This window comes from Dasypus novemcinctus, chromosome 5, assembly GCF_030445035.2.
Source record: "Dasypus novemcinctus isolate mDasNov1 chromosome 5, mDasNov1.1.hap2, whole genome shotgun sequence".
Lineage (NCBI taxonomy): Eukaryota > Metazoa > Chordata > Mammalia > Cingulata > Dasypodidae > Dasypus > Dasypus novemcinctus.
Window position 1 is genome coordinate 157,161,978 of NC_080677.1, and position 15,935 is coordinate 157,177,912.

A 15,935-nucleotide genomic window follows, 5' to 3' on the forward strand; every position below is an offset into this window, starting at 1 on the left:
GAAGTATTTCGATCTCCAGAATAAATGCCATTTGACTACTTAATATGTTGATGTTAGGAAAACCGCCTAAAAGGCTAAATTGAAATGTTGGCTTTTTCAAGTGGTTTTAGTACTGTTTTAAAAAAAATCATTTGTATATTGCCCTTAGCAATGTTCTCTAGTTTTGGAAGAGTTCAACTTTATTTTAAAATTACAGTTTTCTATTACCTCAAGTTATTCCTGCTTACTACATTTTTCCAAATTATTGTTTGTAATCATTTTCAGCCATAAGTTACAGAACTGCTGGTTTCCACCAACAGAGATGAAAGTAAAGGAAAATGTGGAATTAGTTACTTTTTTTAAAACTTTGATTATTCACTTTGCTTGCAAAAGCTGAGTTGCAAGATACAGGTAATTAGGAAATTTTACAAGCTAATTGTTAAGCTTTCAGGTGTGCAATTATGAAAGAAACTTCGAGGATAGAAAAACAGCTTAAAAGGGGAAACAATTACTTTCCTACTGTGTTCATCTCCTTTATTTATTTTAATGGTTTTAGTCCTCACAGACATAATATGAATATTATCTTCATTTCACAAGTGAAGGAAATGGGTAGAAAGGATACTTTGACTTATTCAGAGTTCCATAGGTGAGAGTTGCACCTGTATTTAAAATCAGGCTTTATGAAACCACTTCTCATATTCCCTCTCCCATACAACCTCCACGCAATGTTTTCAAACTAAAAATTGTCTTTTTTGTAATCCTGTTAGTAACAAAAACTGATTTATTTTGAGATAATATCAATTAGGATGTCTATACCTCTATTAAATGGTATTACTGAGGGATCTAGGACAAGGCAATTGGCCTTAATTTATCCAAATATTAAAATAATATTTGCCTCTGAAATTCTTATGGAAATTCACTGCATCTAGAAAGATTCTTGGGATGGACTGACCACAGAAATCCCTCAAGTAGTAACTTTCCACTGATTCACTTTTAATAGGTGTGAATGTCAATGGATCCTCATGTAGCTGTGTTTTCCAGACTTACCTATTAAAAAGAATGTTTGCAGGTTCTTATAAAAAAGATACCAGGCCTTTCCAAAGAGATTCCCTTTTTGGAGATCAAACAGAAGGCCTGAGAATCTATACATCAGGCATCCCATATAATTCATCATACTAGGGATGTTTAGAAAATGCAGCCATAGCATCAATTCAGAATGATTTTAAAATTATTTAGAGTGTATTTTTAAGAGCAATTTTGTACTTTCAGAAATACTTTGTAGGATACTTTGAGTAGAATCTCGACTACTTAAAGATGAATCATTGCTTTGATTATAGCCATTATTGTATTTCATGTTTAATTTGATAATTCCTTCTAAAACATGTACTAAATATCCACCAGAATGGATATTAATGAAAATGATGTGGAAAAATGGAAAACTCGTACATTGCTGTTGAGAGTGTAAATGAATGCAACCACTTTGGAAAACTAAATGGCCATATCTATTAAAGCTGAAAAACATATACCCAGTGACCCAGCAATTCCACTCCTAGTATATACCCAACAGAAATGTGTGTATATGCTCATCAAAAGACATGTGCTCCTGTAGCCTTAGGAACACTACTCGTAGTAGCTCAAAACTGGAAAATGCCCAAATGTCTCTCAATAGTAGACTAGATAAGTAAATTATGACATATTCTCACAGAGGAATACTAGAATGTAGTGAGGATAAACAATCTGCAACCATATGCAACAATTTGAATGAATCCACAGACATGTTGAACAGAAGAAGCCAGGCACAAAAGAGAAGCTATGGTGTAATTCCATTTTTTAAAATATGGTAAGAGCAACACTAATACCTGCTGTTAGAAATCTTGAGGGATGGACTGGAAGAGGGCCCAAGGGGTGATTCTGGAATGCTGGCAATTTTCAGCTTCTTCTTTGAGTACTGGTGACTGGGATGAGTTTGAGTGTGAAAATTCATCAAGCTATACGCTTAAGCGAACTTTTCTGTCTGTGTATTTTATTTCAGTTTTTCAAATGTTAAAAATGTCTTGGGCCCCGCCCTGATCAAGATGGCAGAGTAAGACACTTCAGAACTCTTGCCCCCTGACAGCAGCTTGAACAACCAGCAAAAACTGGCAGAAACATCTTTCCAAAAGCTCCAGAAAGCAATTAAAAGGACTGCATTAATAGTGGTAGGCTCTTGTGGCTCACTGGCCCCTTCTCCAACATCAGCTCAATGTGGAGCCACCCTGCATTCCTCCTGTTCAGAGGAAGAAGAATAACCATCGTGCACATACTAAGAGCATGTGTTTTGGGCCAGATCTTTCTGGGGGCAGCCTGAGCAACTGAACCAGGACAATGGTTGCTTATTCAGAATTTGCCCTGCATGTAGAAGGCATCTCAGAGAGCTCTTATATTTGCCCTGCATATAGAAGGCATCTCAGAGAGCTCTTATAGAATGTTGTCAGAAAGCAGTCAGGTGGCTGCCTGGAGCAAGGGATTGTTGACTATAGGACATATTGTGCAATGCTGGGGACCACAAGGAAACTGTTTCCAAGGGAAGAATGGGAGAATTCCTAGGGCCAAATGTGCATACCCAAGACAAGACACATGGGCAGAAAGCATCAGGGTAGCCCCTATACTTAGGCCTAAAGCTGTTCTCTAAACTCATGGTATTGGTAAGCTTTGAAGGAGAGCACTCACATAGATCATCCTGAAAAAGACTATAGGAAAGATTTTTTCTTTTTTTAACTTTTTGTTTTGTTTTGTTTTTTGTTTCGCTAACCCCTGGCATTCAAAGAAATGTCTGTCATTACCTGGGCATTCTTAAGGAACACATGCCTCAGAGTCTAAATTCCAGCAATAACACTTTAAAATATCAAGACATCCAAGTTTCTGTAAAAAATTACAAAACATACAAAGAAACAGTGATAGCCCAGGCAAAAGAGAAGATTAAAGCATTAAAAATCGTCAATGAGGAGGACCAAACCTGGGACATAAGAGGCAAAGATTTTTTTTTAATGGTCTAATTTAAGCTGAAATTGTTCAAGGAAAACAAGAGCAAAGGACTGAAGGAAATAGGAAAATGATAGATGAACACAAAAAGACTGTCAACAGAGAGATGGAAATTATGAAAAGAGCCAAACAGAGCTGAACACCACAGTAACAGAAATTAAAAGTCCCCTAGAGTAGTTCAACAGCAAATTGGAGCTGGCAGAAGAAAGAATAAGTGAACTTGAAGATAAGCCAATTGAAACTGCTAAGTATGTAGGCCAGAAAGAAGAATGAAGAAGTGAAGAGAGCCCGAGGAACCTGTGGGCCGCCATCTTTTACTCAGGATAATAATTTTTGGATTCACCCATGTTGTTTAATATATCAATAATTAATTCTTTTTCATCATTGAGTCATAGTCCATTAAGTGGAACTATCACACTTTGTTTACCCATTTACCTGTCAGTGGACATTTGAACACACCCCCCTCCAGTTTTGCCTATTGCAAATAAAGCTATGAATGTTTGTGAATATGTCTCTCTATGGACATGTGTTTTTCTTTCTCTTGGATAAATAAGTAGGAGTGGAGTGGAAGGGAGTTGTGGTAAGTGAATGTTAATTTTTTTTTTAAGAAACTGTTTTCCAAAGTGCTTATTCCATTTCACATCTTTCACGAGTTCATGTGAGGTCCATTTGTTCCACATCCTTGGTATATAATCAGTCTTTTAATGTTTGTCAATGTAACATGTATGTAGTGTTGTCTTACTGCCCTTCAGTTTTCATTTAACTAATGACCAGTGATGCTAAATATCTTTTTATGTACTGAGTAACCATTTATATATCTTGTTTGGTGAAGTGTCTAGTCACCTCTTTTGTCAACTTTTTCGTTGGGTTCTTTATCTCATTATTGTTCTGTTTAGTTTTAGTTTTAGTTTTGTTTTGTTTGAGGTAACTGGAACTGGGGATTGAGCTTGGGACCTCGTATGTGGGGAACTGGTGCTCAACCTCTGAGCCACATTGGCTCCCCTGAGTTGGCTTTTTCATTTGTTTGCTTGTTGTTTTATTTATTTGTGTTTAGAAGGCACCGGGATTGAACCCAGAACCTCCCATGTGGGAAGCAGGTGCTCAACTGTTTCAGCCACATCCATTCCCTCATTATTGGGTTTTGATAGTTCTTTATATATGCTGAGTATATACCCTTTATCTGACATGTGTTAGAAATAATTTCTCCTACAACACCTTGCCTTTTCATTTTCTTAATGATGTCTTTCAAAGAGCAAAGGTATTTAATTTTGATGAAGTCTTAATTCATCAATTTTGTATTTCATGCTTTTTGTGTTCTATCTAAAAACACTTTGCTATCCCAAAGTTGCCAAATCATTCTTCTGTCTTCTAGGAGTTTTATAGTTTCACATTTTATATTTAGGTCTATGATTCATTGGAGGTTGTTTTTGTGTTACTCCGTAGACATCCTTGCCTTGTTCCTCATCTCAGGTGAAACAATTCAGTCTCTTACCATCAAATACGATGTTGGCTGTAGGTCTTCCATTGATGCCCTTTATTAGTTTGAGGACAATCTTTACGTTTCCTGTTTTGTTGAGACTTACCATGAATGCATGTTGAATTTTTGAAATGTTTTCCTGCATACAATGATATTATCATAGGTTATCCTCAATTATTCTGTTAATATGGTCAATTATTCCAAATGTTAAACCAACCTTTCATTCCTGATATAAATTCTATTAATATATTGCCAAATTTGACTTGCTGATATTTTTGTTAATGACTTTGCATCTAAATTCAAGTTAGACATTGGTCTATTCTTCTTTTCTAATTTCTTTTGTCAGGTTTTGGTATTAGGGTTGTGCCAGTGTCATAAAAATTGATTCCTCCTTCTCTATTTTTAAATGTCCATAGGCTCTGTGGTTCTAATTTTTCTTTTTCTTCATTATATTGACAATTTTTGTTCTCTTTTTTCCTTGATCAATTTAATCAGATGTTTGTGTATTTTGTTGTTTATTTTTCTTGACTCTCCATGTCTTTTTCTATTTTGTTGATTTTTTGTTCTTTTTAATTTCTCTTTTTTACTTGCTTTGTGTTTACTTTTGCCTTTTTTTTCTATCTACTTAAGATGGACCCTTTGGTAATTGGTTTTAGATGATCTTTTCTAATTTAACAGCTGTAAATTTGCCTCTAAGCACTACTTTTTCTTTATCCTATAAATTTGACATGTTGTATTTCCCTTGTCATTTAGTTCATAATATTTTCTGATTTCACTTGATATTTAATATTTGGTCCACCAATTATTTAAAGGTGTTATTTAATTTTCAGATATTTAAGATATTCTTAGACAGCTTATTGTTGGTTTTTATATTTAATTCTTTTAGAGAATATATTCCATATGATTTTGGCCCTTTTAACTTTATTGAGACTTTTTAATTTATGGTCCAGGATATGATCTTGCTTTTGGTGAATGCACCGTGTACTCTTGAAAAGAGTATATATTTTGCAGTTACTGGATGTGCTGTTCTATAGAAGGTCATTAATTAGACCCTGATATTTCATAGTGTTGTTCAGAGCTCCCGTGTCTTTAAGTGTATTTTGTCTAATTCAATCAATTGTTTGAGGGGGAAGTGTTAAAATCTCACTGTGAAGATGCCCTTTTCTTACATTAATTTATGAAATTTTGCTTTATGTCATTTGAAGCTGTATTATTATATGCATACAATTTTATAATTGTTAGGAATTTCCCTTTTATAATTATGAAATGTTCTTTATCTCTGGCAATGCTCTTTGTACTGGTATACCCTTTTGTATTTACTTCCAATCTATCCTTGTATTTATATTTAATGTGTTTTTCTTCTAGACTTGTAGCCATAGATAGTAGGATCTTGCATTTTTACCCATTTTATCAATGTCTGCCTTTTAATTGGAGTTATTAGACCATTATCAGTATTGTAATTTTGGAAGCGGTTGAATTTAGGTCTACTATTTTATCATTTGTTTTCTGTTTGTCCCCTCTTTTTTGTTGTTGTTTTCCTTTTTTACTTCTTTTTGGATTTTAAATTTTTTTAGTATTCCATTTTAATTATATCTATTTGCTTTCTGGTTATATCTCTTTATTACTTTTTAGTGGTTCATCTATGGATTACAAAATACATATCTAAGTTATGTACTTCACCAGATTTTAGAAGTTTTCAGCCATTATTCCCTCAAGTATATTTTTTTCTCTCCTACTTGGCCTCCAATTATACATATGTTAGACATATCAAAATTATCACTAGGTCCCTGGGGCTCCATTTATACTTTTTCAATCTTTTGTCTCTTTGTTATTCAAATTATATAATTTCTGTTGATTTGCTTCAAGTTCTCTGGCTTTTTCTCTGTTCTTTCCATTCTGCTACAGAACCATCCAGTATAACAGAATAATATACTATTCTGTTAGATAGTATATTTTTGCATTTCTAAAATTTCCATTGGGTTTCTTCTTTTTTTTTTTTTTTTTAAGATTTATTTATTTGTTTAATTCCCCCCCCCCCCCATTCCCCCGGTTGTCTGTTCTCTGTGTCTATTTGCTGCATCTTGTTTCTTTGTCCGCTTCTGTTGTTGTCAGCGGCACGGGAAGTGTGGGCGGCGCCATTCCTCGGCAGACTGCACTTTCTTTCACGCTGGGCGGCTCTCCTTACGGGTGCACTCCTTGCGCGTGGGGCTCCCCTATGCGGGGGACACCCCTGCATGGTGCGGCACTCCTTGCATGCATCAGCACTGCGCATGGGCCAGCTCCACACGGGGCAAGGAGGCCCGGGGTTTGAACCGCGGACCTCCCATGTGGTAGACGATCACCCTAACCACTGGGCCAAGTCCGTTTCCCTGGGTTTCTTTTATCTCCAATTTCTGGGGCATCTCAGCATTGCCCTCTGTTATCTTTCCCCTTGATAATTTGTCAGATTTTCTTAGCTCTTTTATATTGAATAATTTTAGATTATATTCTGGTAGTTGTGAATGTGATGTATCAACTCTAGGTCCTGTTTCTACTATGTGGAGAATGTTATGTTCTTGTTTTAGCAGGTAATCAATCAGTTTATGTTCCAACTCTAAGTTATTTCTCTTTCTCTGTGGGTTGTGGTTTAGAGCTCAGTTCAGTCTCTAACCCTCTGTCCTGCCATGAGTAGTGTACGAATTAGTCTGAGACTTGAGTGCATTGTACAAATCTCACTTCCATTCTCTAAGCCTTTTCTACATGATTTGAGTCTGCTCTGTGCATCCATTATTTGGGTGTTAGACTGAGACTTGAGTGTATTCTAATTTTAGTTCAGTTCTTTAAATCTTTGCTATGTGGGTTTGAGTCTGAACTACACATGTGTAGCTCAGGGGTTACTCTAAAACTTGTGTTGGGTAATGCACAGAATTAGAGTAGTTCCTTCTCCATCCCTGCCCCTATAGGAGTCCCTCCATACTCTTCAACTGCCAGGGGCTCTTTTTCTGGTTCCTCTCACCAAAATGGCAGGGTTTCTACGGAGTTTAGTCACACATTGTATCATGCTGCTCTGTGAGTGAGACCTGTCTTTCTAGGGCAAAGCTAAGTAAAGAAAAAAAAAAAGCTAACATTATCCCCATGCAGGTTGACTCCCTCCACAATCGACCTGCTTTTATTTATTTTCACAGGGCTCAAATAGTTGGGGGGTTTTTTGTCCCGAATTTTCTGTTGTATTCAGCAAGAATGATGGCTGTAACGGGTTTAACCCTTGCCGTATCAGCACTGCAACTCCTTAGATTGTATTTTTAAATGTTACTCCTATATAATGTATTTTCTTTCTCATTATAATTTACTAATAAACATTTAGGCAAAAGCCATTCTTACTAAACGTTTTAGAAGTTCATTGGTATTCTAGGATGGTGCTGTTTATAACTCTGCAAAGAAGGAACAAATAGCAAATAGAGATCTTTGCTTTCATTCAGTTTGTAAAACAAAACATCGATGGCATACCACTATGTGCCATGTGGTGAAGAGAGTTCAGAGTTTACTTTACAGCCTAATGTGGGAATAAACTTCTTTAGTGAATAAAGATAGGTGAGGATAATAGGCATATATTGTATGCAGAAGAAAGGTTTTTTTCTCAAGGGTTTAAGTACTATTTTCGTTTAACTAGCATATTAGAGTCTTCAAAATAGTGGATTTTAGCACAGACATACAGTGCAATTTAATTTTGAATCCATCTTCAAATTAATCTTAATGTTGGGGGAAATCTGAGTTGACACTACTATATTTTATTGCCTTATATTGCTTTTTTATACGTATGAAAACTTGTTTAAGAAAAGCACTTAATTATATACATGTGATTTCATTTTTAGTATTTTCCTTTAGGTAGCTGGTGTGGGCTTTTCTAACCTTTTTTATTAAATCATAGACACGACAAGAGCAAGAAGAAGCCAGGAAAGTGATGGTGTTGAATATATTTTCATTTCCAAACATTTGTTTGAGACAGATGTACAAAATAACAAGTATGTGGAAATTTTCTAGAATTTTCGTGACTATGATTTTTAAGCATATGCCTGTATATCCAGCTTTATACAGTTAAGGGTTCCCCTCCCCTTGAAATGTATTTTAATTTTTAAAATAATATATGAAATAGAAAAAAATACGATAATTCAGCTAGTAATCATCACTCTTTGCCTGTAATTTCTAATAACCTAGAACTTCTATATTTCTGTTAAGCATGTGGAAATTATTTTGGAGAATGAGAAAAGGTTGCTGGTATATATTGTGACCCCTTTTTATCCTACAATATGAATCTACTTTAGAATCTGGATGGAATTTTATTTTAAAAACTAATTAACTACTATGTTTGCCCCTGGTTCTAGTCTCGTCCACACACATACCTCTTTATATCATCGGCTCTTCAAAAAATGAAATAATTATCTTGCTTGTACCATAGTCTGTAGGTATTCCAAGTTTTTTGGCTTCTCCCACCCCCTAGGTTTTCCATTTACTTAAGCATGAATATTTTAGAGTATCACTGTGCAACGTGTGTTTTAATACAGCATTGCGGGATTTTATTGAGACATCAAAATGCTTTTTTCTCCTTTGGCCCAGTGATTGTGTTTTTATGGCGCATAATCGGCTGTCCTGGTTCCATTAGCCACCATGTGGCTCCTCAAGTTTTGAGGCTGAGTTTGGTTGGTCTGTATATGCAGTGAAATTTCAGTAGTTTCTATTGTTTGGATTATTCACAGTTTTATTGCATTGCATTAGTTCTATGAAAAAGAGGTGATGGAAAACATTATAGTACTGCTGGACTCGAGTACTTTTCTTCTGCTTAAGTGTAATACAAGCAAGTGTTACTGATTTGAAAATGTAAAATAGAAGATTTTTAAAAATTGACATTCTGAAGTACTTGTTCTATTTATTTTATTGAACACAGTAAAAAAAAAATTGCCTTCAGTGAAAACATCTTTCACCTATGAGTTTGTATCTTGCCACGTGACATTTTAATTTGCAGGATTCTGACACATCTCTAATTTTCTACAGGTTTATTGAATATGGTGAATATAAAAACAACTATTATGGCACAAGTATAGACTCAGTTCGGTCTGTCCTAGCTAAAAACAAAGTCTGTTTGTTGGATGTCCAGCCTCATGTAAGTAAGCAGTGATCTCTTCAGCACCCCACTGACCCCGATAACCTACTCCTCTTCCTAGAAGCATTTCAGTAGAAGGTACATTTGGATCCTGGCTTCTGGCACCTTTGTGGCTTTTCTAAGATAACAAAAGCAGATAGATGTAACTTGAGAAGTCTTTGGTGTGAAAAAGGCCCCCTAATGTTAGAAAAGCCTGGTGGGGGAGATTCAAGATTTATCCTTGGTAATAACTCTTGTTTATCTTCCATTTTGGCAAGTATGTGCAACCTTAGATATTTCTCCTAAGTATCTCATATTTTAAAAAATACATTACATTATTCTTTGTGTAATGTATTTCTATGTGTTGCGTATCTGTCAGTATATATAGGGGTTTATAATTTTTAACAGACACCTTTGTTCTTGGTCGTCTCTCTCTGATTCTGGTTCTAAGTGTATCCTAGAAGTACCCAGCAGCCAACTAGAACTATGTGGCATTTCACAGAAATTGTGATGAATGAGCTCCCTCTCGAAGCTGTCAGGTAGAGCTTTGCCTTTCGGCCTGGGAGCTGGCAGGAGCCTCTGGACTGAGGTTGTCAGTGGAAGAACCTGTCACTCCCTCATCAGCCAGCACATCGTCCCACAGACCCCCAGCCGCAGCACTTCCCCGTCAGCGGGGGCCACAGATTCCCCTCGGCCACGGGCTGCACCCTGTGCGTGAGGCACAGCCTCCAGTGCCAGAATGACCTGGAGAAGCCGTCAAGCCTCGCAAAGAAGATGAACCTGGATCCGCAAGGGCTCCTGCGCTAGGCACCGGCAGTGCAGGGGCTCGTCGTGCCAGCGCCCTGGGTCCCTCGCTCCAGAACTGCCGCAGTTTAATTCTTCGCACGCGGCGCCTGACCAGCCCTGCCCGCCACGCGCTCTCACACAGGCTCACAGCCCGACTGCCTAACTCCCCAGTGGAAGTCGTGTTTATTCGTGTACTCTGGAGAGGTGTGAGAGACAGGTCCAGCACATCCCTCAGTATCACCGTGCTGGCCTTCTCCTTCGGTTCGAGAAGCGTCTCCAGAAGCAGAGCCTGAACAGCATGACTTTTGGGGAGGGAATGTTGGCAAGCTTCCTGGAGAGCAGAGTCTGAATGGAAGGACAGAATGAAAGAAACAGAACTCATGCTGGAGAGGCTTGGGTAGGGTGGTTGGAAGGCTTCCACAGACAGAAAGTTATTTAACTCCTACCATCTTCGGGCTGTTTGATCTAAAAACCAGTTTCATGGTATTTTCAGCCACCGCTGTTCAGTATTAATTATAGCATATTTCAAAGCATTTTCTAATGAAAGTTACATTTGCCATCATTTTTTCAGGGGTGGTTTTACATTGAATTGCCAGTAATTGATTCAGGAATCATGTACTGAAAAATCTATTGACCTTAATTAGAAAATAAGTACATGGTATTTTCCCTTAAAAGTAAAAATTAAGTTTTATTGTAAGACTTAACAATGTTAGAAAGAAATATAATGAAATATTTTCTTTCTCTCACAGACAGTAAAGCATTTAAGGACACTAGAATTTAAGCCATATGTAATATTTATAAAGCCTCCATCAATAGAGCGTTTGAGAGAGACAAGAAAAAATGCAAAGATCATTTCAAGCAGAGATGACCACGGTGCTGCGAAACCCTTTACGGTAGGTACGAGGATGCTTAGCAGTGCTCCTTAAGTGGCACTTCAAGCTGTGTGCGCTCGTGGCTGCCTGCAAAGACTGCACCATGGGAAGGTGGGATCTGAAACCTGCGAAAGATAGAGTTGCGTTTAGCTGCATACATCTTGAACGAATGCACACTAACTGCTTCTTGTTCTTCTTTGGGTAGATATTCATATTAAATTGACTCAAAAGTGTTTAGTATGCTATTATTCATACAGCTGAGATTTTTGTAGACTGAATATTTGTATAAAATTTATACTGGTTTTAAGTTAGCCTTATTTTTACAGAGACGCCAAAGTCAGTTTACTGTTTCTCGTAAAGACAGTGGTCTAAGTGAAAAATTTAATAATTTGCCTTTTTTGGTCTTTACATCGACTGTCAACTTTAGCACAGCAATATAACTGTCAGTTTGCGTAGAGGACAGATAGACTTGTATTATTCTTGAATAATAATATTTGTGTTTCCCTGTGTCATTGGAAATAGGCTTCCGGCGCATCCTTTCATTCTTTTTAATCTCAAGATAATGTATTCCACCTTTGGATCAAAAATAAAAAAGCAAGGAAACTAAATGTTTAGAGGCTTTTTCCCCCTTTCTCTTAAATTAGCTTAACTTTAGCCTTTGTCTCCATTAATTTGTAAATGATTAATTATGGTTACAAAAATACTGATTATATTTTTAATTGCCAGTAATTGTTAAATATCTTTTTTCTGAAATACTGACAATACATTTATCTATGCTGATGAGGTATAAATCTATGATGCTAGTTACTTGGTGCTCTTGATTAATACTGAAGTTAAATTTCTTTTGTGAAATCTTACATAACATTGAAAAGTGGACCCTGAAATTATTTCAGTATGTCCAATGTAAAGAATTATTGTACTATATATAAATTTAAGTGTTTCTCAGTACAGATAAAAATGGTGCCATATTCTTGGGATTTGGCTCACTTTCCTTTGTGCTTATAAGTATATAGATTTGAGTTTGTAGCCAACTGAAATACCTTCTGGTTTCACAAATGTGAGAATGAACAACTTCTAAACCACTTCTAAGGAGACAGAGGAAGAGGCTGGGGACCCTCCATCCATAAACTTACCCACCTCTGAAAAATTAGTTGGCATTAGCAGTAGCTTGCAGTGAGTAAGCACGTGTGGACAGCCAGTCAGAGCTTCCGAATAAATAGCTCTTCTCTGGACAGCTACTTGAATACCAAAATAACCCTGACCTGATCAGTTAGTAACTAGTTACCCTGAAATTCAGGGAAGGAGGATGGGCTCTTACCACAGCAGCTGGGTGATAGGAATCAGGGTGGTAGTGTTAGAAAGGATGACTTCTGAGGAACCTGTGATCAAAGAGGGTAATTTTTATTTCTGGTTGAGGTAAAAGAATGAAGACAGAACAGCATTAGGTAAACCAAGTGTGAAACGTTTGCACTCATGTGACGCGATGTAATTGCCTAACGCCTTTTCTTTAAATACTTCCTTTTGTAGGAAGAAGACTTTCAAGAAATGATTAAATCTGCACTGATAATGGAAAATCAATATGGTCATCTTTTTGACAAAATTATAGTAAATGATGATCTCACTGTGGCATTCAATGAGCTAAAAACAGCTTTTGATAAATTAGAGACAGACTCCCACTGGGTTCCCGTGAGCTGGTTACATTCTTAACTAAGGAAGATTTCCATAATCCTCTTTATTTTATAGAGTGCCTGGTTAGGAAAAAGTCAGTTGCCATTTGGTAGTAGGGTTTTTTTAATCTTTATTGCTGTTATAAATGAACAATCTTGGTAAAATTGAATGCCAGCTTTGTCTGTCTCTTTTTACAGCCTGCTTTCAAACATAATATATGAATGTGCAGTCCAAAATCAGAATTTGCACAGTACTGTGTTCTGAGCAAAGCATTAAACCATCTGATTGTCTGGACTGTAGCTCAGTCCTCAAGAGGAGGTGGAATGTTTTAGAGAGACGTAGCTAGGGTTTCATATATATTGGCGTTCAGTGGGTCTAAGATGGGCTTGCTGCCCTCAAGTGTGCACGTTAGCAGCCGAAGCATTCTTAGATCGCAGCAGCTCTGGGCAGCTCCAGACAGAAGAGACACCTTTGCTTTTCTCCAGGTGGAGCAGCACAGATTTACCCAGGCTTGGCAGCAAGAGGTCCTCTAACTACTCCAAAAGTATGTGCTTTGCTTACATGCACACAATATATTCAGTATGTGCATTGTAAATTTTTTCTTAAAGGAATTACTGAAAGTTGGCCTTGAGAAAGTACTCTCTATGGTATAGTTTGAGAAGGCCTAATGAGTACATATCAGTGAAAATATTTTATAAGGGAAGACAGACTTTTAAAAATTATTATATATGTAACTTTAAATATCTTTCCTTACTGTGTTAAGCTTAAGAGTGGTGGTATCCTGAGGTTAGTAATGATTACAAAGGGTATTTTTATTTGTAAACCCTCAGATATTTTTGGAGTCACCAAAAAGATTTTTTTAGTTGGACTTGAATTTTCCCCGTAAGTTATAAAAATGTGTTTCTTATTCTAAAAGTAGATGTTTTACATATTACTGATATGGTTCAAGGGAATGTGATCGTTTTAAAAAATATATTCCATTGATGACTCTGTGTTTAAATAGCACTGATATATTTTAGAAAACTCTTCATGTAATGTTAACTTATTTTTTTGTCATCGAGATGATTCCTGACACCGGCTGGATATCATCTTAACCTTGACGTTTTTAAGAAGTTTAAGAAAAACTCTTGTAAATATTTAGATGGGATTTCTCATTTTTCTTGATACTACTGATCTTCAGCAAGTGAATTGTATAGTTCAAAATACTAGAAATGTCCCCAAGTTCTTTAAAAGAATGTGGCCTGCCATTCTTGCATGCAGTAAGACCCTGCCAATCAAAAATCATTGCATCTGTGACTTTCAAACAGCAAGATTTATTATTTTTTTTGTTGATTTGTAAAGAGAGTTTAAATGTTATGCTTAAGGAAAAAATAGAATTTAGTGAGATTTTATATATTTATGAACTACTTGAAAGGCATATTTTTTTAATTATCAACTGGGGCTCTTCATAAAATTATGTAAAGGTGTAAAGTAAAGTAGTAATTTTATAAATTAGGGTCAACATTCCATGTAAATATTTGACCTTAATTCATACACAGAGCCACACATGTTGTATCTGCAGTGCACATTTGATGGCATTAGTCAATGGATTTCCTTCGGACATAGCAAATTACATGTTAGAAACAGAAAAACGATACTAATGCCCTTGATACATTCTCTCACTGTAATATTTAGGTAATAAGTCTAAATGTTACTTAACAGCACAATCAAAACAGTGAGTTCTAAATTTATTAATGAAATGGAGGAGTGTTGTCGAAGCTGTTACTACAGTGATACTTAAGAAAGTGTGACAGGTCTAAGAGAAATACAAGTCCTAAGTAAATGGTTTGGGTAGATAGTCTCTTCTTTGAACATTGACTAAAGTTTCCTGTAAATCAAGACTTCCTGTGCAAAGAATGATGGGAAATGTATGATCCTGTAGGCCATCATCAGAATAATTTAAGTAGTCCAAATTCCTGTTTTGAAATATTTATATTGACTTTTTTTTTCATTTATGAAGAATTGCCTCCATTCTTTAGATGAAGATAGATATACATGAAGGTGGAGGAAACTGGGTTCTTTTTGTTGGTGGTGGTGGTGGTGGTTTTATAAAAATACAACTTTCTGGACCTTTCACCATTTTTAGACCAAAACAGCAATATTTTAAAAATAATGAAAAGAAAAGGGGCAGTTTGGCAATTTGAGAAATCTTTTATCAGGTAGTATATGCAGCCTTGCAAGTGACATTGGCATGGCCATCCTGATGCTCAGAGAATCTGTTAAAATCCAATAGGGCACAGCCACCTGCAGGGCCTGTTGCCAGCTGTGGCAAAAGCCCCTGAGTCTGTACTTCCCTCGCCTCGGCCGCCATCACCAACGGATAAGCACCTCGTGTTCCCCAGGGTGCTGCTGCTTTAGCTCCTCCTCCCAGGACAGAGCGTCAGCCAGTAGGTGAGAGGAGCGTTTAAGGCTGTGTGTTGAAAATCCAAGACCAAGAAGTAAGGTCTCCACTCCTGTGGTTGACAAATAAGAGTCGATTAAGAAGGACAAGATGAAATTGAAACATCATTTTTGACCCTGATTTTACTTAGCAATATGGACGTTCTTTGTACCCTTAGGGCTGACCTTCCTGGTAGTGTCTAATGATTGAATGTAACCAAATTGTGGTAATTTAAGAAAAACATGGAAACTTCCCAGAAACCTCTAAGACTCTGTTGTTAAAAACTCCCTGAAGATACAGATTTTTATTTATTCCCTTTTTGACTAGTAAGGATTTATAAATAAATGTCAAGGAAAACCTTTGATCTTAATAAAGTGTCTTCAAATTATGTGTGTACTTACTTGAAAATGGTTCTTTCACCAAGGGTATTCTATTATATTGGTTCCCATATTAGAGGAAATTCTATTTTATGCTATGATGCCAAGCAATTCAGTTGAACTTGCCATGTTTAAAATTAAATGTCACGATCTTTCATTCAAACATTTGTTGATTTCATCTGGACAGGCAGATGGACTGGACTTGCTCTTACCCATGCGG

General features: G+C 36.6%; 1 protein-coding gene across 3 annotated transcripts in view; it reads left to right on the forward strand.

Annotated features, from left to right (window-relative positions):
• The window catches only part of MPP7 (MAGUK p55 scaffold protein 7), a 254,694-nt gene extending 238,968 nt beyond the window's left edge, over window positions 1-15,726 (forward strand). For all 3 annotated transcript variants that reach the window (XM_071215472.1, XM_058297771.1, XM_071215471.1), the window contains 4 exons: window positions 8,385-8,478; window positions 9,506-9,614; window positions 11,129-11,272; window positions 12,779-15,726. In XM_071215472.1, coding sequence (XP_071071573.1) covers window positions 8,385-8,478; window positions 9,506-9,614; window positions 11,129-11,272; window positions 12,779-12,958 — 527 coding nt within the window. In that variant the 3' untranslated portion in view covers window positions 12,959-15,726. The remainder of the gene's footprint in view (window positions 1-8,384; window positions 8,479-9,505; window positions 9,615-11,128; window positions 11,273-12,778) is intronic.
• Window positions 15,727-15,935: the final 209 nt, after the last annotated feature.